Genomic DNA, 23,854 nt, shown 5'->3' with positions numbered 1-23,854 from the left:
ATAACAAGTCCAGGCATCTTACAGGACTTCTTTGTTAGAAATTACACTGGTAAGGGCAGTCTGTATTTTGTCCAAACCAGATGGATGTGCAATGAAGTGAAAAGAATGCCTTCATGTATTTTGATTTGAGGAGTCTAAAATATGTTCATTCAGCAGATATTAGTGGACACACACTGTTTAATAACAGGACTGACTTCAACGTGTTGCGAGGATTAAATAAAATGAAGGCAAACTTAAAAAGCTAGGACCTCCAGAGAGTGTAAAAACAGCTTTTTTGGTAAGTTATTTATTGAAATATGCAGATAAAAACTGCATAAGTCACAAATGAACAGCTCCATGAATTTTCACATGGTGTAAACTATTTTAAAAAGATTCTGGAAAAAGGATTATTTTTCCATTCAGCCGACTTGAAGCGAGGCCTACAGGCGGTTTGAAATACATGACATCACCTGCTAAGCAGATGCGCGAGGCGAGTGGGGCGGGGCGTGGAGACTGACGTCACCGCACAGCAGCTTCTTTTCCCCGCCCACTTCTCTCGCCAGAATAGATTGTCTCTGTTACATGCGAACGAATCCGGAAGTGAACTGCCCAAAAAACCGAACCGTAGGCGGGGGGAGGTGGGACCTCAGAAGGCGCCTGCGCACGGCTGAAAATGAGGCACAATGCTCAGGTTTTGGAGGCGGGACACTTGGCAACAGCATCTGAAGCGCATGCGTAGAGGCCATCTCCACCCTGTGCTTGGTGGGAGGGGCAGTGGCGGGGCAGGATCGCACGGCGGCCTCTGCGCCTGCGCCAGGGCGCAAGGTGGGGCCGCCGGCGCCGGGACTCCGGAGTGCGCACAGTGGTGGGGGGCAACGGTCAACCGTCGCCCTGAGGCGGCTGGCGGCGAGATGGCGTCGGCCTCTGGATCCTCGGACTTGGCCGGCTCTGGAGCGCCCCCACCTGGTGGGGGAGCCCAGGCGGCGGCGGCTGAGGAGGAGGAGCGAGAGGTGGTACGGGTCCGAGTCAAGGTGAGGCTGACAGCTGGTCGGCCTGCCTGCCTGGGGTGCCCAGGGGAGGGGAAGGCGGTGACTCTCCTAGGTTGGAAGGCGGGGCCCGAGATTTGGGGTGTTAACCTGAGGGGCGAGGCTTGAGGGCAGAGTGATGGTGATGGGGACGGGCGAGGGGGGAGGCTGGACCTGGAAATGTTGGGCAGGGCCTGAGAACGTAGGGATTGAAAATGGAGGGATAGGGGCCTAAGGAGATAGGTGGAGATAATGGGTAGAGAGGAGGGACCATAGGACTGGAGGAGGGGCCTTAGTAGTCGAGGCGCGAGGGGGGCTGTTGGTGTCTGAAAAGGAGGTGCTGAAGTGAATTAACATGTATGTTGAGACTGCACTTTTGTGCCAATTTACAATCTCACCCTGGATGAGCTTACTAATGCTTCTCGGGAAGACCGCTAAATAAGTGAGATGCTTTGGACAGTGGTGAATGTCGTGAGGAAGTAACTAAAAAGCTTCTGAACTAGGGAGTTACTTTGGCCACAGTTGTAGCGGGAAGTCCCTAGAGAGGTTCTGAAAGAGCAGAGACACCCCCCTTAAAAGGAATCGTCCATGTGCCTATAGGAGGATGAGTGGAAGCAGAGAGACCAGCAAGGGCAACGGCTGGGAAGTGGGGATGAGCTTGGCATGTTCCCTTAGGTTCCCATATTGCTGGAACAGGTAGGGAGTAAAACGAAGAGGTATAAGGGAGGCAGATTGTGAAGGGCCTTTGACATGTATTCTAAGTAATAAAGCTGTTGCCATAGCTGCAGGAAATGAAAACAGTGGCTAGGACTAGGGTGGTGGGACTGGTGTTGATGAAAAGAAAGTAGATTCTGGAAAGAAGTAAATGGATCACCTCAGGGTAATACAGGAGGCTCTAATGTAGAGGTTTGGGAATTCAGAAAAGAGATGATGCCTGAGCTGTGTCTAGCTGGTTGGAAGAAAGTGGGAAGGACTTTCCAGACAGGGGGATCCACACAAGCAAAGTCTTGAAGCCAGGATGTGTTCAAAATAACTTCCAAGCAGTTTGGTAGTACCAGATTGTGGAGTTCAAAAGAGCTGACTGAAGACAGGCTGGCCAGAGTCCTATAGGCTTACCTTCTGGGAACCCTGGGGTTGCCTTTGATGAGATTTAAGCAGGGTAGTATGTATTGTAGATAGATGAGCTAAATTGGTGCAGCATGGAGTATTGATTTAATGGGGGCCAGACTGGACATGGTGATCCTGACAGCCATCGTTGCAGGGGACAAAGAAGGATTGGGTGCTTAGACTATTGCAGTGGCCTCCTCCTCACTGGACTGCTGCTTTCTCCCTTGCCCCCCACAATCTGTTCTTCTAAGAGCAGTCAGAAGGATCCTGTTAAAAATCCTAAGTCAGATCACATCCCTCCTCTGCACAGAACCCTCCAAGTCTTCCCCCTTATTCAGAGCAACAACCAAAGCCCTCACCAAGGCCCGGAACCCCTGCCTCCATCTGACCCCCGCCCACCACTTGTCTGACCTTGCCTCCTATCCCTCCACTTCAGCCTGGTGATGCGTGGCCCCTGGTGGCCCACCCTGTGTCTTCTCTCCCCAGAAGTGTGACAGCTTCTTGCCACCGGAGTTCCGCTCTTTTGCCGTCGACCCCCAGATCACCTCACTCGATGTATTGCAGCACATCCTCATCCGAGCCTTTGATTTGAATGGGTGAGTTATGGGTTACTGGGGGACCGACCATGGGGCCACCCACCTCAACAGTGGTTGTTTGGCGTTTTTTTTGTTGTTGTTGTTTGGTAGGGTTTTTTTGTTTGCATATCCTGGAATATTTGAGGAAATCTAGTCATAGGATAAATTCCTAACAGTCATATTACTGGGCTAAGGGTGTATGCTTTTTAAAATTTTCAGAGTGTTTCCAAAATGCATCCTGGACAGGTTTTTGCCAATTTATAATCTCACCAGCAGCATATAAAATGCCTGTTTCCCTTGGAAACATTGCTTATTAGAAAACACTGGAAAATTTGCTGACCTGATAGATGAAAAGTGGTGTCTCTTGGGGACAGGTATGATGGTTATTTTGTTGTGGTTGTTATTTTGGAGAAGTACATGTACGTGGTAACAAATTCAAGGAGTACAAAAGTGATGTGTACTTAGGATGTTTCCATGGTTACAGTAGTTACCAACATACTTCATTGCATAGTTGCACAAGTGTATCTGAAGAACAAGTACTTAGTTGTTTTTTTTATCTTTCTTCTTAAACATTTTTTTGTTGTCAAAGGTAACAGACAGATTGCTTTATTTTTTATGCAATAGGAAGGCTGTTTTCTTCCCACTTCTATCCCTTAACTACCCTGTTACCCTCCCTAGAAGGGACCAACATTTTAAGTTTTCAGTGTACCCTGTAGATACAAGCAGGTGTGTATCTGTTATCTGTGTTTGTATAACAAAGTGGAGATAAACTGTCTGACCTCAGACTTCCCACCATCCTTGGCACAGTACCCAATACATAGTAGGGAGTTGTTTGACTTCATCTCTGCCTTCCCTGGCTTTTTGTGGAAACTGGCCCTCAGGCTTCCAGGGCACAGGGGGCACTTGAGAGCTGCCACACCTCCTCTGTCCAGGAAGAAGAACTTTGGCATCAGCTACCTGGGTCGGGATCGGCTAGGGCAGGAAACTTACCTCTCACTCCTGTCTGACTGGGACCTCAGCACAGCCTTCGCCACAGCCTCCAAACCTTATCTGCAGCTTCGGGTGGATATTCGGCCCACCGAGGACAGTGAGTACCTGGCCCCCTGGGGCCACTGCTCTGGGACCCACCCTTTCCCCATAGGATGACTCCACTCCTTCCAATACACTCCCTCACAATGAGCTTGAGAAAAAGGTATCCTAAGTCCATATCCTGGCTTGGCCACTGGGCCTCAGTTGCCTCACCTGTAAAGTAGAAATAATGATATCTTAGGGCCATCATGAGGATTAAACAGGGAAACTCACGTAAAATGCCTGGAACAATGCATGGCAACAAGGAGAGTGCTCAAAAAATATTAGTTCTAGGTGGCCCAGTTGGTTGAGCATCCAACTCTTGGTTTCAGCTCAGGTCATGATCTCAGGGTCATGAGATGGAGCCTGTGTCAGGTTCTGCACTCACTGTGGAGTCTGCTTGAAATTCCCCCCTTTCCCTCCCCCCTCTCTGAAATAAAATAAATAAAAGTATTTTTAAAATATTAGCTCCATGGGACGCCTGGATGGCTGAGTGATTGAACGTCTGCCTTCGGCTCAGGGCATGATCCTGGAGTTCTGGGATTGAGTCCCGCGTCGGGTTCCCTGCAAGGAGCCTGCTTCTCCCTCTGCCTATGTCTTTGCCTCTCTTTCTCTCTCTCTCTCTCTCATGAATAAATAAATAAATCTTTAAAAAATAAAAAATAAAAATAAAATATTAGCTTCAGGGGTGCCTGGGTGGCTCAGTTAAGCGTCTCCCTTTGGCTCAGATCATGATCCCAGGGCTCTGAGATCAAGCCCTGCATCTGGCTTCCTGTTCAGCAGAGTCTGCTTTTCCATCTCCCACTGCCCCTCCTCACTACTCCTGTATGCGTGCATGCGTGCACGCTCTCTCTCTCTCTCAAGTAAATAAAATCTTATATATATATATATATATATTAGTTCTAACAATAAGTATCCTATTATGTTTCCTATTATAACATATAATCTAGTAATATAGGTAATAATTATATAATGCAGCATAACAATAGAGATGTAATATTGTATGTTTCCGTTATAATAACACATAATTAGGGACGCCTGGGTGGCTCAGTGGTTGGTTCAGGTCATTATTCTGAAATCCAGGATCGAGTCCTACATCGGGCTCCCTGCATGGAGCCTGCTTCTCCCTCTGCCTGTGTCTCTGCCTCTCTATCAGTCTGTGTATCTCATGAATAAATAAATAAATATTTAAAAATAATAATAACACATAATTATAACAATGCTGATTATGATAATGATGATTGTATTTATCCATTCATTCATCCTGCACTCATGTTCACCCATTCATTGTTCCTTTGATCTCTCAGCCACTTCCTCTCTTCTCATATTCGTTCCCTGACTCTTACATGTGTTGGTCCCTGGGAATGCACAGATAAATTAAGACATGGGCCCAAAAAATTTGATTATGAACCATATATTAGATGATAATATTGTATCAATGTTAAATGTCCTGGGTATGGTAATAGCATTATGGTTATTCAAGGAAAATGTCCTTGTTCTCAGGAAAAACACAGTTAAGCATTAAGGGGTAAAGTGTCATGATGTCTGCAAATAATTCAGCAAAAAATAATATGCATTGGAAAAAAAAATATATGTATTGGAGTGCCTGGGTGGTTCAGTTGGTTAAGGGGCTAACTCTTGATTTCAGTTCAGGTCATGATCTCACAGTCCTGGGATTGAGCCTCCTGTTTGGCTCTGCACTGGTATGGAGTCTACTCAAGCATTCTCTCTCCCTCTGCCCCTCCCCTCCGCGCATTCTCTCTCATTTCTCTCTCTGAAATAAGTAAATCTTTTTTTTTTTTTTAATAAATAAATCTTTAGGGGATCCCTGGGTGGCGCAGCGGTTTAGCGCCTGCCTTTGGCCCAGGGCGCGATCCTGGAGACCCGGGATCGAATCCCACGTCAGGCTCCCTGCATGGAGCATGCTTCTCCCTCTGCCTGTGTCTCTGCCTCTCTCTCTCTGTCTCTCTCTGTGACTATCATAAATAAATAAAATTTAAAAAAAATAAATAAATCTTTAAAAGAAAACCACTATGTAGAGGTGGATGGGTGGCTTACCTGCCCCGCATCATCGGGCAGCCTGCTCATCAGGAAGTCTGATTCTCCGTCTCCCTGGCCCCTCCCCGCTGCTATTGCTCACATGCTCTCTCTCTATTGCTCTCTCTCAAATAAATAAAATCTTTTAAAAATTAAGATAAAAGAGGGACACCTGGGTGGCTCAGTGGTTGGATGTCTGCCTTTGGCTCAGGGCATGATCTTGGAGTCCCAGGATCAAGTCCTACATCGGGCTCCCTGCATTCTCCCTCTGCCTATGTCTCTGCCTTTCACTCTGTGTGTCTCTCATGAATAAATAAATAAAAATATTTTTTAAAAAGATGAAAGAATAATAAACAATATGTGTCTATATGGAGAAAACAAGAAGAAGCAAATGTGGCAAAAAATGAACAGTTAGGGGAGCTAGATGAAGGATGTATGGGTTTAACTTTATTGTAGATTTGAAATTTTTTAAAATAAAAACTTGGTGCCTCGATGGCTCAGTCAGTTAAGCATCTGTCTGACTTTGACTCAGTTTGTGATCTTGGGGTCCTGGCATCGAGCCCTGCCTTGGGCTCTGTGTTCAGCAAGGAGTCTGCTTTTCTCTCTCTCTCCCTCTGCACCTTCCCCCACTCGTGCTTGCTTGCTCTCTCTCTCTCTCTCTTTCAAGCAAATAAATAAACTATTGGGGCTCCTAGGTGGCTCAGTCAGTTGATTTTCCAACTCTTGGTTTTGCCTTGGGTAATGGTCTCATGGGTCACGGGATCGGGCCCCACATCCGTCTCCACGCTCAGCAGGGAGTCTGCTGGAAGATTTTTCTCCCACTGACCCTCCCTCCACTCTGTCTCTGTCTCTGTCTCTGTCTCTCTCTCTCTCTCTCTTTAAAATGAATAAATAAATCTTTTTTAAAAATAATAAATAGGGCAGCGCAGGTGGCTCAGCGGTTTAGCACCACCTTCAGCCCAGGGGCTGATCCTGGAGACCCGGGATCGAGTCCCATGTCAGGCTCCCTGTGTGGAGCCTGCTTCTCCCTTTGCCTGTGTCTCTACCTCTCTCTCTCTCTGTCTCTCTCATGAATGAATAAAATCTTTTAAAAAAATAAAAATAAAAAAATAATAAATAATAAATAAATCTTTAAAGGGACACCTGGGTGGCTCAGTGGTTGAGCATCTGCCTTCAGCTTAGGGCATGATCCCAGTCCAGAGATCAACTCCCACATTGGGCTCCCTGCAAGGATCCTGCTTCTCCCTCTGTCTTTGTCTCTGCATCTCTCTCTGTGTGTCTCGTGAATAAATAAATAAAATCTTTTTATTTATAAGATTTTATTTATTCATGAGAGACACACACAGAGAGAGAAAGGCAGAGAACACAGGCAGACAGAAAAGCAGGCTCCATTCCATGCAGGGAGCCTGCTATGGGACTGGATCCTGGGTCCCCAGGACCACACCCTGGGCTGAAGGCAGCGCTAAACTGCTGAGCCACCTGGGCTGCCCTAAAATCTTTAAAAATAATAATAAAATTAAATTAAAAAGTTGGAGAGTGAAAGTCATGGTTCCCAGCCTCAGGGAATTTACATGCCCATTTGGGATGAGAGGTAACATATAAATAGCTAACATGTGTTGAACACTCAGGACCATTCTACACACATAATATTTATTCATTAGATTGTCAAAACAATCCTACAGGGTAGGCATGATGGTCATCCCTACATTATAGATGAGGAAACAGGCTCAGAGAGGGGAACAGGACTTGTGCATGTCACACAGTCAGTGGAAGAGCAGGATTTGAACTCAAGTGGTGGCTGAACTAGTCCAGAGTCTTTGCTCTTAACCATTTGATTCTATGAAATTGTGGGCTTATTAAGATTAGCAGCCTAGAGAAAAAGAGAGAGAGGTGGAAAGAGAGGAAAAAACTGGAGTCAGAGAGAAAGATAGTGACAAAGATGGGCAGAGACAAACTGAAAAAGACAGGTAGCTGGAGACAGGAACTTCTGCCAGAGTAGCCCTGTGTGCTTGGATTACTCACTTAACTAATTCCCCAAGCTTTGGTTTCCTCACCTATAAAATAGACACAGTGACACTCCTTTGGTAAAGAAATCAAATCTGTACAGCTAATAACATGAAGAAAACCCCAACTGTATAAGAACTGAGAGGAATGCAAATAAAGCAGAGAGACAGACACTTATCAATTTGACAAAAAGACATTTAAATATTCTTTTTAGAGGATTGACTTTATTTTTTTTAAAGATTTTATTCATTTATTCATGAGAGGCAGAGACATAGGCAGAGGGAGAAGCAGGCTCCCTGCAGGCAGCCTGATGCAGGACTCGATTCCAGGACTCTGGGATCACAACGTGAGCCAAAGGCAGACGCTTAGACACTCAGCCACCCAGATGCCCCTGACTTTCTTTTTTTGAGATTTTTTTTTTAATTTATTAGAGTACGAGCAGAGGGAAGGGGCAAAGGCAGAGGGAGAAGCAGGCTCCCCACTGAGCAGGGAGCCCCATATGGGGCTTGACCCCAGTACCCCGGGATCATGACCTGAGCCAAAGGCAGACACTTAACTGACTGAGCCACCCAGGCACCTTGAGAATCAACTTTCCAGTTATTGATGAGTCCATTCTTTTCCTACCATTGTCTTATCTACCAGATTCCTGCCTGCATTTGGGAAACAAACCTGTTTCTGAACTCCTGGTCGTCTTATATTGATCTCTTTGTTAAATCCAAACCAGTTCCATGTTGTTTTAATCACAAAGCTTTATGACATGTTTTAAAGTTTTCCTTTTTAAAAATGTTTCTTAAATATTCTTGTGCACTTACTGTTCTTCTCATTTAATAGAATTAGCTTATCAGTCCATTAAAATTCTAATGGGAATTTGATTGAAGTTGCATTTTTTTAAAGGAATTAATTTTTAGGGATGCCTGGGTGGCTCAGTGGTTAAGCATTTGCCTTTGGCTCAGGACATGATTCCGGATTGAGTCCCACATCGGGCTCCCTGCGAGGAGGGCTTCTCCCTCTGCCTATGTCTCTGCCTCTCTGTCTGTGCCTCTCATGAATGAATAAATAAAATCTTTTTAAAAAGAAAGAAATTAAAAATTAATTTTTAATTAATTAATTTTAATTCCCCAGTAAATACATTTTCCTTATGAAAAATGAAAACATTTCAAATAATGCTGAAGTCTCCTGGAACCACTGTGCCAAATCTTGATTACCCTACCCTTTTGCCCTACAGGAACCACTATGATTAGCTTGATGAGTAATATTGCAGCTCCTTACTCATACACATACACATGTTTATCTACATATAAACATAAATATATTCATATCATATTTGTATATAACCACAAATGGTATATGTTTAACATAAATGGTCTCAAACTATATAAGTATCCAATAGATAGGGCTGTTATTATAAATATTATTAATGATGTTCCTGTGATCATGTTCATGACTATGAAAGCACCAGGCATGTTGTGACACCTTGGATGGCCAGTCCTCTTTCTGGGAAGAAGTCAGTTTCTGTCACCTCTACAAACAGAAGATTACCAAGCCTAGATCTTCAACCAATTTGTGCTATTGTGATCCAAATCCTCTTTGTCATATTGTCATATGTACTGCCAATATTTTTTCCCAGCTTATCTTTTGTTTTATGGCTTTGCTTATAGTGTCTTTTTCTTTTGTCCTATTGAAAACTGAAATTTACATGCAGTCTTTTTTTAAGATTTTATTTATTTATTCATGAGAGACACAGAGAGAGAGGCAGAGACACAGGCAGAGGGAGAAGCAGGCTCCATGCAGGAAGCCTGATGTGGGACTTGATCTTGGGACTCCAGGATCAGGCCCTGGGCCGAAGGCAGGCTCTAAACTGCTGAGCCATCCAGGCGTCCCTGCATGCTAGTCTTATACATAATATCTATCTCTTCCTTTATGACTTCTGAGTATCTCCCCTTACTTTGGAACATCTTTCCATCCACAAGTTTATACAGATATTCTCCTATGTTTTCTTCTAATATGCTTATTATTTTATTTTTTTACATATAAATCTCTACTCTGTGAACATTGTGATAAGTACACCTAGTTGTTTTCAAAAAATTCCAGAAAAAGTTATGCCAGCATCATTTATTAAAGAACCACCTTGTTTACACTGATTTGGAATGACACTTTTATTATACACTGAGTTGCCATATGTACTTGGATTTACTTCTGGGCTCTCTATTACATTCCACCCATTGGCTCCGTTTGTCTATTTCTGTGCTGACATCATATTTTTATCACACTGGTTTTGTGGTTAATTTTAATAAGGCAAGCATTGCCATCCTCCCACTGTTCTTTTTCTTGGCTCTTCTTTTTCTTAACTATTCTTATTTTTTTAAGATTTATTTATTTATTCATTCAGAGAGAGCGAGAGAGGCAGAGACACAGGCAGAGGGAGAAGCAGGCTCCATGCAGGAAGCCCGATGTGGGACTCGATCCAGGGTCTCCAGGATCACACCCCGGGCTGCAGGCAGCGCTAAACCGCTGCACCACCAGCGCTGCCCTTAACTATTCTTAAATGTGAATTCTTCCATATGATCCTTAAAGTAATTTTTATCCAGTTCCAGGAAAAACCCAATTAGATTTCTGATTGGCATTACACAGAATTTATATATTAATTTAGGGTTTGGGAAGTTTGACAATTTTATAGGAAAATGTAGTATGTATAGCATATATCATGTAATACCACAAGTAGGGCCTGGGACAGCACTCCATAGTGAAACATTTGGATGATTCTTCAGGGAAATATGTACACATTCACACTTAGTAGGTTATATAAAGACTATATATAGTTCAGATCAGGCTTTGCCACTGGATGAGATTGTGCTTATAGAAATCCTTTGCCCATTCTATTAATGGCTTCTTTCTTTTCTTAAGCAATATAGAATGTCTCTCTTTTCCTGTAATACTTTTGCCCTTGAGCAGTGCTTTTTCTGACATTCACATGGCTGTGCTTGCCTCTGTTGGTGTTTGCCAAGAATACCTTGGGTTTCTTCAGTTTTCAACCATTCTTTGTCACATAATTTTAGGTGTGTCTCTCACAAAAACCCCATACCAGGATTTATGCTTTTTTTACTCAATTGACAGTTAAACTGTTTTCCCTCCAGTCTCTCCCACCCTCCCAGGCCTTGAAATGGAAGCTTTGAAACACTTTTGTTTTTTTTATTTTTTTTAAGTTTTTATTTATTTATTCATGGGAGACACACAGAGGGAGGCAGAGACATAGGCAGAGGGAGAAGCAAGCTCCCATGGGGAGCCCGAAGCAGGACTCAATCCCAGGACCCTGGGATCATGACCCGAGCCAAAGGCCGACTCTCAACCACTGAGCCACCCAGGCATCCCATGAAACACTTTTAATTCTTACTTTTACTCTGATCCCTAACCTTTAACTTCTGGGTTTGGTTTAGATAGTAATTTCTATATATACATATATACATACATACATATACACACGTGTGTGTGTGTGTGTGTATTTTTTGTAATGATTTCTTTTTCAATTCCAGGCTATCATTGTATTTTCTTTATAGTAGATCACTTATGTTTCAGTAATCCTAATGTAATGCTTAATATTATAAACTCCCAATAACAGTACCTTTGTCATTTCATGTTTAACTACACATATTAAAAACTTGTAGCCTGTCGCCATTTACCTTCCCTTTTGCCTTCCCCCACTTGGAGCCTGCATTGTGATTCGGGAGTCATTGGCTTAAAGAACTTCTTGTTCTCCAATAAGGTGCAAGGGTTGGATGTACTCCAGTGACGAAAAACGTCTTTCTCTGGCCAAGATAGATATGTACTGTCTTGGCTGGGTGGGTGGAGCCCTTGCATCTCAAGGCTTTCTTCTCAGCGCTCCGTGGGTGCTGCAAACCACTGTCTTCTTGCTTTCAGAGTCGAGGAGCAGAACTACTTGCATCTTGCATCTCCTGGACTTGTCCTCTCCTCGTTTTCACTCAAATCATCAAGCTGTAGCTCTGCACCTTGAAGGGGTTCTTCTATTTGGTCTTTCAGACCATTAGTTTGACCTTCTTCATTTTATCTGTTAAGTGTTTTCATGTTTTGGGGGCGCTTGGGTGGCCCAGTCGGTTAAGTGTCTGCCTTCGGCTTAGGTCATGATCTCAGGGTCCTGGGGTCAAGCCCTGCGTCAAGCCCCCTACTCAGTGGGGAGCCTGGTTCTCCCTCTCCCCATTCCACACCCCTGCTCATGCTTGCTCTCTCTTTCTGTCAGATAAATAAATAAAATATTTTTTTAAAAAGTGTTTTCATACTTTGGAAAGACCACTCTGGCAGCTGTTGGGAGGGAGTGGAGAGGAGCAAAGAGGCAGTCTCAAGTGAAAGATGTGGTGGCTCAGACAGGTGACAAGGTAGAGATGAGAGAAGAGGTAGAATTGAAGTATGTTCTGCATGCAGAAGCCACAGGGCTTAGTGACAGTTTGGCCCTGAGAGTTGAGAGAGTGGGAGGCAGTAAGGATGTCTCTCAGGTTTCGGGCTCAAGCAGATGAACAGATAGAGACACTGTTTACTCCCATGAGTAGCAGAGGAGGAGGCTGTGTCCAGAGTGGATCTTGGGCTCTCCTTTTGTTCTTGTTGTTTTGTTTTAAAGATTTTATTTTTATTTTTTTCATGAGAGAGAGAGAGAGGCAGAGACACAGGCAGAGGGTGAAGCATGATCCTGCAGGAAGCCTGATGCAGGATTCAATCCCAGGACCCTGGGATCACAACCTGAGCTGAAGACAGATGCTCAGCCACTAAGCCACCCAGGTGCCCTGGGCTCTCCTTTTGGACCCCTTGCATTTTCTGTGCTCTGTGAGACATCCAGAGAGAGGCAATAACATCCAAATATGGCCTAGGGTTTGCTTCTCCTTCAGCTCTGTGGGAGAAGGTATAGTGGACTCCATCGACAGGCTGCTTAGGAATAGCATTTGCCTGCAAATGACAATGGCTTAAATCAAAGTTGACTTGTTTCGTAGAGTTTGAAGTCCATTGGACAGGGGTACCTAGGTGGCTTAGTCAGTTAAGTACCTTCCTTTGGCTCAGGTCATGAAACAGAGTCCTAGGATGGAGCCCACCCAGTGGGCTGTCTGCTCAGTGGGGAGCCTGCTTCTCCCTGTCCCTCTGCCTGCCTCTCTGCCTGTTTCTGCGCTCTCTTTCTCTCTGTCAAATAAATCAAATCTTTAAAAAAAGAAACCTGTTGGACACTGCTGTGGTCAGATTAGCAGCTCTGTGGCACCAGGGCTGACATCTTTCCAGCGTCTCAAATTTCCCTTCACATGGCCACTGCTACTTCAGCCATCACATCACATTTGAGGTGGGAAGAAAAGATGCAAGGGCAAGGAAAGGAGAGGGACTGGTGTTTCAAGGGCCAGAACTGGGTAGAGCCAGTATAACACTATTTCCTCTGTGTATTATCTATGACATTCCTGTTCCACAAATACTTCTAAAGTCTGTCTAGGCTCTGGAACAAGGTTCATATTCAGCCCTACCATTTCCTGGCTGGAGAATTTTGGCCAGTTGTTAATCGTTCCAGCCTTTTTTGTCATCATCTACTAAATGAGAATGATCATGGTAATCTATAGCAATTGTGGGATGGAGACTAGTGTGAATATAAGATTAAGAGTTTGGGCTCTCAAGCTTTGGGTCTGGGCTTCAAATTTAGTTCTTTCACTCACTAGCTGTGAGGTCTTGGGCAACTATCTTATAAAGACTGTGCCTGTTTCATCATAGAAAGAATGGTGTTAATAATAGCCTAACTGGGGGTGCCTGGCTGGCTCAGTCAGTAGAGCCTGCAACTCTTGATCTTGGGGTCCTGGGATTGAGCCCCATGTTGGGTATAGCTGTTACTTAGAGATAAAAATCTTTTTAAAATATTTGAAACAATAATAATAATAGTGCCGAGTGCTTAGGTGGCTTAGTCGGTTAAGTGGCTGCCTCCAGCTCAGGTCATGATCTCAGGATCCTGTGATTGAGCCCTGCATCAGGCTACCTGCTGGGTGGGGAGTCTGCTTCTCCCTCTCCCTCTGCCCCTCCCCTCCCCCCTGCTCATGCATATTCTCTCTTTCTCTCTCTCTCTCTCTCTCTCTCACAAACAAATAAAACCTTTTTAAAAAAATAAAAGCGGGGATCCCTGGGTGGCGCAGCGGTTTGGCGCCTGCCTTTGGCCCAGGGCGCGATCCTGGAGACCCCGGATCGAATCCCACGTCGGGCTCCCGGTGCATGGAGCCTGCTTCTCCCTCTGCCTGTGTCTCTGCCTCTCTCTCTCTCTATCATAAATAAATAAAAAGAAAAAAGAAAAAGAAAAAAAAATAAAAAATGTTTTTTTAAAAAAAAATTAATAAATAAAAAATAAAAGCACCGGGATCCCTGGGTGGCGCAGCGGTTTGGCGCCTGCCTTTGGCCCAGGGCGCGATCCTGGAGACCCGGGATCAAATCCCACATCGGGCTCCCGGTGCCTGGAGCCTGACTTCTCCCTCTGCCTATGTCTCTGCCTCTGTGTGTGTGTGTGTGTGACTATCATAAATAAATAAAAATTAAAAAAAAATAACAGCACCTAACTCATGGGAAGGATATGAATATTAAATGAATCAATATTTGTAAAAGGCTCAGAACACTTCTTGGCATAAAGTGGAGCCCTTTTCATAATGGTTGGCACATAGCAAGTGCCCCAAAACTATTAATTTATACCATTAAAATACTGCTTAGAGTCTGCTGAGCCATTCTGTGGGACAGTTAACCACCAAAGAATTATTATTCATGGTTTTATGTTTTTCCTGATTTAGATGACATGGGAAGAGAGGGTGGGAGTCATTCATTGCCCGATGGGTGGCCTGGCTTTGGTAGGAGAGGAACCCAGCCCTGACGTGTGGGACTCTAACGCCCATTCTTGTATTGCGTCATTCTGTGTACCTAGGCCCTCTCCTGGAAGACTGGGACATAATCAGCCCCAAGGATGTCATTGGTTCTGACGTGCTACTGGCTGAGAAAAGGTCATCGCTGACAACAGCTGCCTTGCCCTTCACGCAGTCTATCCTCTCTCAGGTGATTTCAGGGACCCCTGTGGCCAGGTGTAGGGGGAGGGCAGGCCTACCCAGCACCCCAGATTCGACCAATCTAGGTGGTTGGCACCTTCCTCTAGCCTGCCCAGCTGATTGGTGGTGTTTCTCCCTCCTTCTGTCACAGGTGGGCCGCACCTTGTCTAAGGTCCAACAGGTGCTGAGCTGGTCATATGGAGAAGATGTCAAGCCCTTCAAGCCACCCCTGAGCGATGCTGAGTTTCACACATACCTGAACCATGAGGGCCAGCTCTCCCGCCCTGAGGAGTTGCGCCTGCGGATCTATCATGGTGGTGTTGAGCCCTCTCTACGAAAGGTGAGCCTCCTTGGTCACTCATTGGATCCATCACTCCTGCAGTCATGCATAGCTCATGAGATGCATGCGGTGGACCACACTGTCATGGGATGGCTTGGAGATGTTCCAGGGCAGCAAGCTCTCCTTCAGGAGGGGCTAGGAGGCCAAGGTGGGAAGGCAGACTTTTCTGAAGGAAGACAAAAGCCCCAAGGCAGCAGGGTGGGTGGTAGCAGATATACACTGAGATGTGGTGGCTCATTTGTAGAACCTCAGCCTTATCTCTTTTGCCCCTGGCCAGGTGGTATGGCGGTACCTATTGAACGTATACCCCGATGGGCTGACAGGCCGTGAGCGGATGGACTACATGAAACGCAAGAGTCGCGAGTATGAACAGCTCAAGAGTGAGTGGGCACAACGAGCAAGCCCTGAAGACTTGGAATTCATCCGCAGCACAGTCCTCAAGGATGTGCTGCGTACAGACCGGGCCCACCCCTACTATGCGGGGCCTGAGGATGGCCCACACCTGCGGGCACTGCACGACTTGCTTACCACCTATGCTGTTACCCACCCACAGGTGTCCTACTGTCAGGGCATGAGTGACCTTGCCTCACCCATCCTCGCTGTCATGGACCACGAAGGCCATGCCTTCGTCTGCTTCTGTGGCATCATGAAACGCCTGGCCGCAAACTTCCATCCTGACGGCCGCGCCATGGCCACCAAGTTTGCCCATCTCAAGTTGCTGCTGCGGCATGCCGATCCTGACTTTTACCAGTACTTACAGGAAGCTGGTGCCGACGACTTATTCTTCTGTTACCGCTGGCTGCTGCTTGAACTCAAGCGTGAGTTTGCCTTTGATGATGCCCTCCGCATGCTTGAGGTCACCTGGAGTTCGCTGCCCCCTGATCCTCCAGAACATGAGGTAGAGCTCGTCGGACCCCCCAGCCAAGTGGCAGACGCTGGCTTCAGTGGCCACAGGGGGCGGCCCGTACGACAGAGGCACATGCTGAGGCCTGCTGGTGGAGGAGGCAGTGCTTTTGAAGATGCTGTTGACCACTTGGTCACGACCAGCCAGGGGCCTGGTGGCGGGGGGCGTCTCCTGAGACAAGCCAGTCTGAATGACCTCCAGCAACTCAGGGATAACACAGGCTCCAAGAGGGACCCTCTGGTTCAGCTGCCCCCACCAGCTGCCCTCATCAGCTCCAAGTCCCTCTCCGAGCCTTTATTGAACTCCTCAGACCCACTATTCTCCTCCTCTTCCCGCCCTGACTCCCCATCCTCCTCATCTCCACCATCCACCCAGGAGGCCTCTCCCGCTGGTGATGTGGCTGCAGGATCCCCCTTGATGCCAGAGCTGGGCTCCCCACAAGAACCTGGGAAGTCCCTGCCACCCCCGCCCCCACTGGGCCTGCCCCCACCCCAGGAATTTGGCCGGGGGAACCCATTTATGCTCTTCCTCTGCCTTGCCATCCTGCTGGAGCACCGCGACCACATCATGCGCAATGGGCTAGATTACAATGAGCTGGCCATGCACTTTGACCGCCTTGTGCGAAAACACCACCTGGGGCGCGTCCTTCGCCGGGCCAAGGCTCTCTTTGCTGATTACCTGCAGTCAGAGGTGTGGGACTCAGAGGAGGGGGCTGAGGCCACAGCCCCATCTTGATCAGGCTCCTTCCAGCCCACCATCAGCCCCACCAGATCTCTGTTCTTTGCCATGAGAGCCTATACATGAGACCCCAGCTCCCTGCCTGCCAGCCCTAGACCCGTTGGGAGGGCAGGACCCTTTCTCCCCAGGTCTGAGAGTATGGGGCTCTGCTTTGGCACTGCCCCATGGAGGCCATGGCCTCCTTTCTCAATTTATGTTGTTTTGTTTTTAACAACTGTACTTTGCACACATGAAGGTCATTTGGTCTGTGTATTTCTCTGTGCTTTCTCTGGTTTTTGTTATAGATGGCATCCCCAGGAGCTCCTAACCTGATGGAGCTGAAACACTTCACTTGGTGGAGGGTGGCCCCTGCTTCCCCAGTGGCAGGAGAGTAGGTGCTAAGAATTGGTTCTAGGAAGTGAGCCCAGGTCGAGGGCTGCTTAAGGAAGGCCTAAGGCTGTTTTGTGGTACATCTGTCTGCCGGTAAAAGTCTAGATCATAGCGGTGAATGTACATTTTCAGGATAGGCCCCCAAATGAGGGATAAGAGAGGGAGTTCCTGAGTCCAAAAGGACAAGTCTCATTACACAGACTAGACAGTACAGGCTACTTATGTTGGGCCAGCCACTTCTCCCATTCCACATGTCACCATTTCTAGGATCCAGACCCTCCCCTGTGAGTCTTATGCACTAATTCTGGCAGTCCTGGGCAGGGGTCTGAGGCTTCTAATTCTTGTCACTTGTTGTGGGACCAGATTGAGAGACTGGATCTGCCCTGCCTAGGGCTCTAAGCCCTAAATTGGGTTTGCCGCTCATGATTGGCCTGTCTTAAACCATGTTAGCAACAGAAACCACCATAAGTGGTTTCTGTTCTCCAGCCCACTTATGTAGACACACAAACCAAGCACTGATAAAACGCAGGCCCTAAAATAAGTCACTTACTTATTTGGAAGATAATGGTCAAAAGAAGGCCCTTTTCCCACTTACCTTCTCAGAAGGTAGACTCTTTCGTGGGCCAGGTGCTGTCCTCCACAAAGGACATGGCAGATAATGGGTTAGGTAACTGGGTTCCTTCGGGTTATGGCCTGGCTATGCCAAATTCTGGCCAGAAGTTGCTGCTGCACTAGGCACAGAGATGAGAAGCATTGGGGCAGCCATCCTCTCATCCGTCTCCCCCAAGAATGCCATATGAAGCTGGAGATAACCCTTAAAACGTTCCCATCATGCCCCAGTACCAGAGGGGAAGCTGACCATTCCTCCAGTGAGAGCTCGCTTTATAAGAGCGGGACAAGGCCATTCTGTGTCTAGGGTACTCCCAAGACAATGGGTCTAACACGTGCAGATAAGACACACACATCCCGTCTAAGGGCCATACAAGATATGAGGGTATCTGGCCCTCTGAGGACCCAAAATGTCCCCCTCATCAGCCACCGGCTGACACCCTCTGGGTACATTCTGTGATTAACAAGCTCAGATATTTGAGGAGCCAAACAAGTCAATTCTGGGTATGTCAGCTTTGGACCTCAGTCCTTTCTGTGAATAGGAAGCTCGGATCCACTGAAGGGCAGAAACCTCTATTAGTCCCTGAGGATACTTGGGGTTTCTGGTTCCTGCCACAGTGGAAAACAGCACGAGTCACTGACTTGCCCAAAAGCAACCCTGGAGAAACTACAGAGGGAAATGTGAATTCCAGAAACTGCGGCACAGCTATGAAGACCTATGGCAAAAAGGAAGGCCTATGTTTTGAGTAGCAATGGCTGAAGGCAGCAAATACAGGATAGGTTTAAATTCTAGCTCTTACCTCTCCCCTGTGTTGTTTTGGGAAGGTTCTTGTCTGCCCCTCAATGCAGACATCATCCAAACCACTTGAAGTTGTTGGGGGAGGGGGCTGATAGTATCAGGGCATCAAGAACCCTGTTGAGGGGAGGAAATGAGCAGCCAGAGGCAATCATTTCCTCCACCCATCCCCCTCCAGACACCAGAGCTGGTGGTGACACCTAGGGAGATGGCCTCCTCTATGGTTTAAAGATGAAACCTCTATCAGAGGAATTGTCATGTGGTGTGCTAGCAGAGGGCGTGATAGCTCTACTCTTGTGCCTGGGGCTGCCCGCCCTCTGGCTCATCTCCCCACATGTCTTTTTACCCTTTGAACTCCGGGTGATTTTTTTTTTTTTAAAGATTTTATTTATTTATTCATGATAGTCACACACAGAGAGAGAGAGAGAGGCAGAAACACAGGCAGAGGGAGAAGCAGGCTCCATGCACCAGGAGCCCGATGTGGGACTCGATCCCAGGTCTCCAGGATCACGCCCTGGGCCAAAGGCAGGCGCCAAACCGCTGCGCCACCCAGGGATCCCCATGAACTCCGGGTGATTAAGCAGAGTCATATCTGGCCTTCAGCCTTCCCGCAATACATTGTATATGCCAGAACAGCTGCTCCCATCAGGGGAACATGAGCTCACCACCAAAACAACTAGACACTGGGGCCCCATAACTGCCTCCAGACCAAAAAAAAAAAAAAAAGGTGGAAGTATTAGTAATCTATTGCTGTATAATAAATTACCCCCAAACTTAGCAGCTTAAAACAACAAACGTTGATTTTCTCTGTTTCTGAGTGTCAGGAATCCGGGAGCCACTTAGCTGGGTGGTTTTGACTCGGTCTCATCTGAGGTTTCAGTCAAGTTGTCAGGACTGAAGCTATGACTTAGATGAATGACCCACTTCCAACATGGCCCACTCATGAGGCCGTTGGGAGGAGGCTTCAGTTTTTCACCATCCGAGCCTCTCCACAGAGCTCCTTGCAACACGTGGTCCCAACAAGCAGGTGAGAAACCATGAGCAAGACAGAACTGGAGTATCTATTATCACTTAACCTCAGAAATGACATATCATCACTTCTGCTATATTTTCTTGGTCACACAGACCAACCCTAGTGCAGCATAGGAGGGAACTACACAGGATGTAAATACCAGCAGGCAGGGATTATTAAGGGCTATATTGAAGGCTGGCTACCATACTGCATGACATAAATATCCAAAGCAGAAGTATTGAGACGGGATCCCCAGGTGGCTCAGCGGTTTAGCACCTGCCTTCAACCCAGGGCGTGATCCTGGAGTCCCAGGATCGAGTCCTACATCAGGCTCCCTGCATGGAGCCTGCTTCTCCCTCTGCCTGTGTCTGCCTCTCTCTCTGTGTCTTTCATGAATAAATAAAATCTTAAAAAAAGAAGTATTGGGATAGGCATGAAGAATTTTAAGTAACTGCAATAAATAAGAGATAAAAGTAGAATATAAAACCAGAACAAGTGATGTAAAAGAACCCAAAGAAAATAGTAGGTGTGAGGATGATAGAAAAAAAGGAATAGAAAAGTACTACAAATAGAGAACAGGAAATGGGATGTCAGAGATTTTACTATAATAGCAGTCACAAAAATATCTAAAACACAGACCTTCATTGGATTAAAAAAAAAGGTCCAACAATACACACACACACATTGAGAAATATTGGAAATGAAGGATGAAGAGAGGATATATAGCACACTAATCAAAGTCCAAAGAAAGCTGGGATAGCCATCCCAATAGTTGTTAATAAAATTTAAGATCACAAAAGACAAGTTATATCTACCATAAACACATATACACACCAAAGGAGCGCTGAACAATACATTTTTTTAAAGATTTTATCAGTGTGCCACAAGGGGGTGGGGCAGAGAGAGGGAGAAGCAGACTCCCTGCTGAGCACTGAGCCTGACGTGGGCTCAATCCCAGGACCCTGGGATCATGACTTGAGCCCAAGGCAGACACTTAACCAACAGCCACCCAGGCACCCCTGAACAATACATTTTTAAGCTTGATATGTGTGTGTGTGTTTATACACATATATACATATAAAATGAAGAAGGCTCCTTTTTTGCTTACATTTAACAATTACAAAAATAGACCACATTAGGGCACAAAGCCTCGATGAATTCAAAAGTATCACTATTAAGCATTATCTCTGACCATAATACAATAAATTTAGCAACAGCAAAAAAGCTAAAAAAGCACCCCATTTTTGGAAACTAATATTACTAGGGACACCTGGGTGGCTCAGCAGTTAAGTGTCTGCCTTCAGCTCAGAGCGTGATCCTGGAGTCCCGGGATCGAGTTCCACATCAGGCTACCTCCCTGCATGGAGCCTGCTTCTCCCTCTGCCTATGTCTCTGCCTCTCTCTCTCTGTGTCTCCCATGAATAAATAAATAAAATCTTGTAAAAAAAAAAAAAAGGAAACTAACATTACTAAATAACCCTTAGATGGGGGATCCCTGGGTGGCGCAGCGGTTTGGCGCCTGCCTTTGGCCCAGGGCGCGATCCTGGAGACCCGGGATCGAATCCCACGTTGGGCTTCCGGTGCATGGAGCCTGCTTCTCCCTCTGCCTGTGTCTGTGCCTCTCTCTCTCTCTCTCTCTCTCTCTGTGTGTGACTATCATAAATTAAAAAAAAAATTTAAATAACCCTTAGATGAAAGAAGAAATCATAAAGGAACTTTAGAAATATTTATAACTAGGAGCACCTGGCTGGCTCATTTGGTAGAGCATGTGAGTCTTGATTTTGCAGTCAAGAGTTCAAGCCCCACGTTGGGCATAGAGCTTACTTAAAAATATATAGGGGATCCCTGGGTGGCTCAGAGGTTTAGTGCCTGCCTTCGGCCCAGGGCCTGATCCTGGAGTGCCAGGATCCAGTCCCGCATTGGGCTCCCGGCATGGGGCCTGCTTCTCCCTCTGCCTGTGTCTCTGCCTCTCTATCATGAATAAATAAATAAAATCATATATATTTTTTTTTCTCTGTTTCTGAGTGTCAGGAATTCGGGAGCCACTTAGCTGGGTGGTATATATATATATATATATATATATATATATATATATATATATACATACACACACACACACACACACAGAGAGGGAGAGAGTGAGTCGCCTGGGTGGCTCAGTCAGTTAAGCATCTGAACAGATTTCAACTCTGGTCATGATCTCAAGGTCCAGGATCTAGTCCCGCATTAGGCTCCATGCTCAGTGGGGACTCTCCTTGGAATTCTCTCTCTCCCTTTTCCTCTGCCCCTCCCCTCCCCACGCTTTCTCCCTCAAATAAATAAATAAATATCTTTTTTTAAGATTTTATTTATTCACTTATGAGACACACAGAGAGAGAGAGAGAGAGAGGCAGAGGGAGAAGCAGGCTCCATGCAGGGAGACAGACATGGGACTTGTCTCCGGGATTACACCCTGGGCGGAAGGTGGCACTAAACCGCTGAGCTACCTGGGCTGCCCCAATAAAAATCTTTAAAAAATAAAATGCTAAAAAAATATTTACAACTAAATATAAAAACACTACATGCAACATTTGTAGGACACAGCCAAATCAGCTAATATAAGAAACCTATAGCCTTAAATACATTTATCAGGAAAAAAAGATTGAAAAGATACACTTTAAATCCAAAAACAGTGGTTAACTGTGGGAGGAAGAGAACAATAGTTGGGTGCAGGATTAAAAGAGAATAAAATGAGGAGCTTTTCATGGAACAATGAAGATGTGTCATGAACTGTAGAATACGATCAGAGCTCAGACACCTTGAAAGGCAAACGGGTACTTTTTTGCATGGGGGCTGATTATTTGAGGGCTACCTAAGACCATTATGTATATGCACAATGTGAAATCTATTCATGTCCATCCTGGGCATAGGAGGTCTGGATATGGCAAAAGCCAGACAAGTCCATTTTGTGGATGCATATCATTCTGTACTCTGAAAATTAACAAATCTAGTATCTATTTGGAGGGCTGACCCTCAGAAAAAGGCTAGACAGGTCCATTCTATGGATAAGAAATGTAGAGTTTTTGAGATCAGACTAACCCAGTCTTCCTTGACCGGAAACACAGACACCCTGAAAGCTGGACAAGACCAAATCGTGGGCAGTGAGTTCAGCCACTCCTTGCTCTGGATAAGTCCACATTGTGTGCTGTGAAAGTACTTTCTGTGGATCAAAGGCTCAGGAACTCTGAGTGACAACAAAAATTGTTCTATGGATTGGGATATACTCCGTCTAAAAATTGGAGCATCCTGTTTTTGTAGAAAGCACCTCAGGCAGTCTACTGGCAGGAAAATCAAGAGACACTTTAGGAGGCTGTAGATAAGGAGGAGGGCTGAAGTCAGAAATGAGAGGAATGACACCAGGAAAAAAGGATCCCATGACAGGCGGCTAGGTGTTGAGCACGGAAAAACAAAAACAAAAACAAAAACGTAGGGATCAGCATCAGACACGGAGAAAACGCAGAATCTGACATTATGGATTGTGAAGGGTTAGGATAACAGGGAAAGTGGGGAATAAAACATCGGGCCCTTGAGGGATATGAGAGGACCGGGAGGTGAAGGAGGTTACAGTAATTACGTCTGAGACCCATGGAAGACAACTGAGATGGTGAAGAAGACGTCAAAACCAATGGGGGATAGACGTCAAGGACGGCGAGGGTGATGTCAGGGACAGAAAGGGGTGTGAGAACGAAGTTTCATGTGCATAAGTGATGAAGACCATAGGGCCGGGCAGCGCGGATGGCTCAGCGGTTTGGCGCTGCCTTCAGCCCAGGGCATGATCCTGGAGACCCAGGATCGAGTCCCACGTTGGGCTCCCTGCATGGAGCCTGCTTCTCCCTCTGCCTGTGTCTCTCATGAATAAATAAATAAATCCTTAAAAATAAATACATAAAATCTCTTAAAAAACTGTACATAGCAGGCTACCATTTTTCTAAGGAAAGAAATATATGTTTATATACACTCATCATGGAAACAATGGAAGAATATACCTTTCAATTTTAATGAATGATTACCTACAGAAGGAAGGAAAAGAATGAAACGAAGGGAAAGAAGCTGAACTGCTTCAAATACACCTTGTTTTCTAGACTCGACTTTGGAACCAAGTATTTTATATAATCATAAAGCAAAACTGAATTTAAAAGTATTCCACAGGGATCCCTGGGTGGCGCTGCGGTTTAGCGCCTGCCTTTGGCCCAGGGCGCGATC

General features: G+C 45.9%; 1 protein-coding gene across 2 annotated transcripts; it reads left to right on the top strand.

Moving 5' to 3' along the window:
• Positions 1–767: 767 nt before the first annotated feature.
• TBC1D25 (TBC1 domain family member 25) lies at positions 768–17,078 on the top strand. 2 transcript variants are annotated; one of them, XM_077889819.1, is made up of 6 exons: positions 768–1,010; positions 2,598–2,707; positions 3,568–3,773; positions 14,727–14,854; positions 14,996–15,184; positions 15,462–17,078. In XM_077889819.1, exons 1-6 carry the CDS (start codon positions 891–893, stop codon positions 16,821–16,823), a joined length of 2,115 nt encoding a protein of 704 aa, XP_077745945.1. In that variant the 5' UTR covers positions 768–890; the 3' UTR covers positions 16,824–17,078. The 2 variants fall into 2 exon arrangements, with proteins under 2 accessions (XP_077745945.1, XP_077745946.1); XM_077889820.1 differs by having other exon boundaries at positions 769–1,010; positions 3,619–3,773.
• The last annotated feature ends 6,776 nt before the right edge of the window (positions 17,079–23,854 follow it).

The sequence above is a fragment of the Canis aureus genome, chromosome X, assembly GCF_053574225.1.
Source record: "Canis aureus isolate CA01 chromosome X, VMU_Caureus_v.1.0, whole genome shotgun sequence".
Taxonomy (NCBI): domain Eukaryota; kingdom Metazoa; phylum Chordata; class Mammalia; order Carnivora; family Canidae; genus Canis; species Canis aureus.
The sequence above is the reverse complement of the archived record's forward strand: the minus strand, read 5'-3'. Positions and strand labels throughout refer to the sequence as shown.

Bases quoted from the DNA above. Each gene is read 5' to 3' on its own strand.
- TBC1D25 (XM_077889819.1), top strand. From the start codon at position 891: ATGGCGTCGGCCTCTGGATCCTCGGACTTGGCCGGCTCTGGAGCGCCC. The intron at 1,011-2,597 runs GTGAGGCTGACA...TTCTCTCCCCAG, and splicing joins TGGTACGGGTCCGAGTCAAG to AAGTGTGACAGCTTCTTGCC. The intron at 15,185-15,461 runs GTGAGCCTCCTT...GCCCCTGGCCAG, and splicing joins TTGAGCCCTCTCTACGAAAG to GTGGTATGGCGGTACCTATT.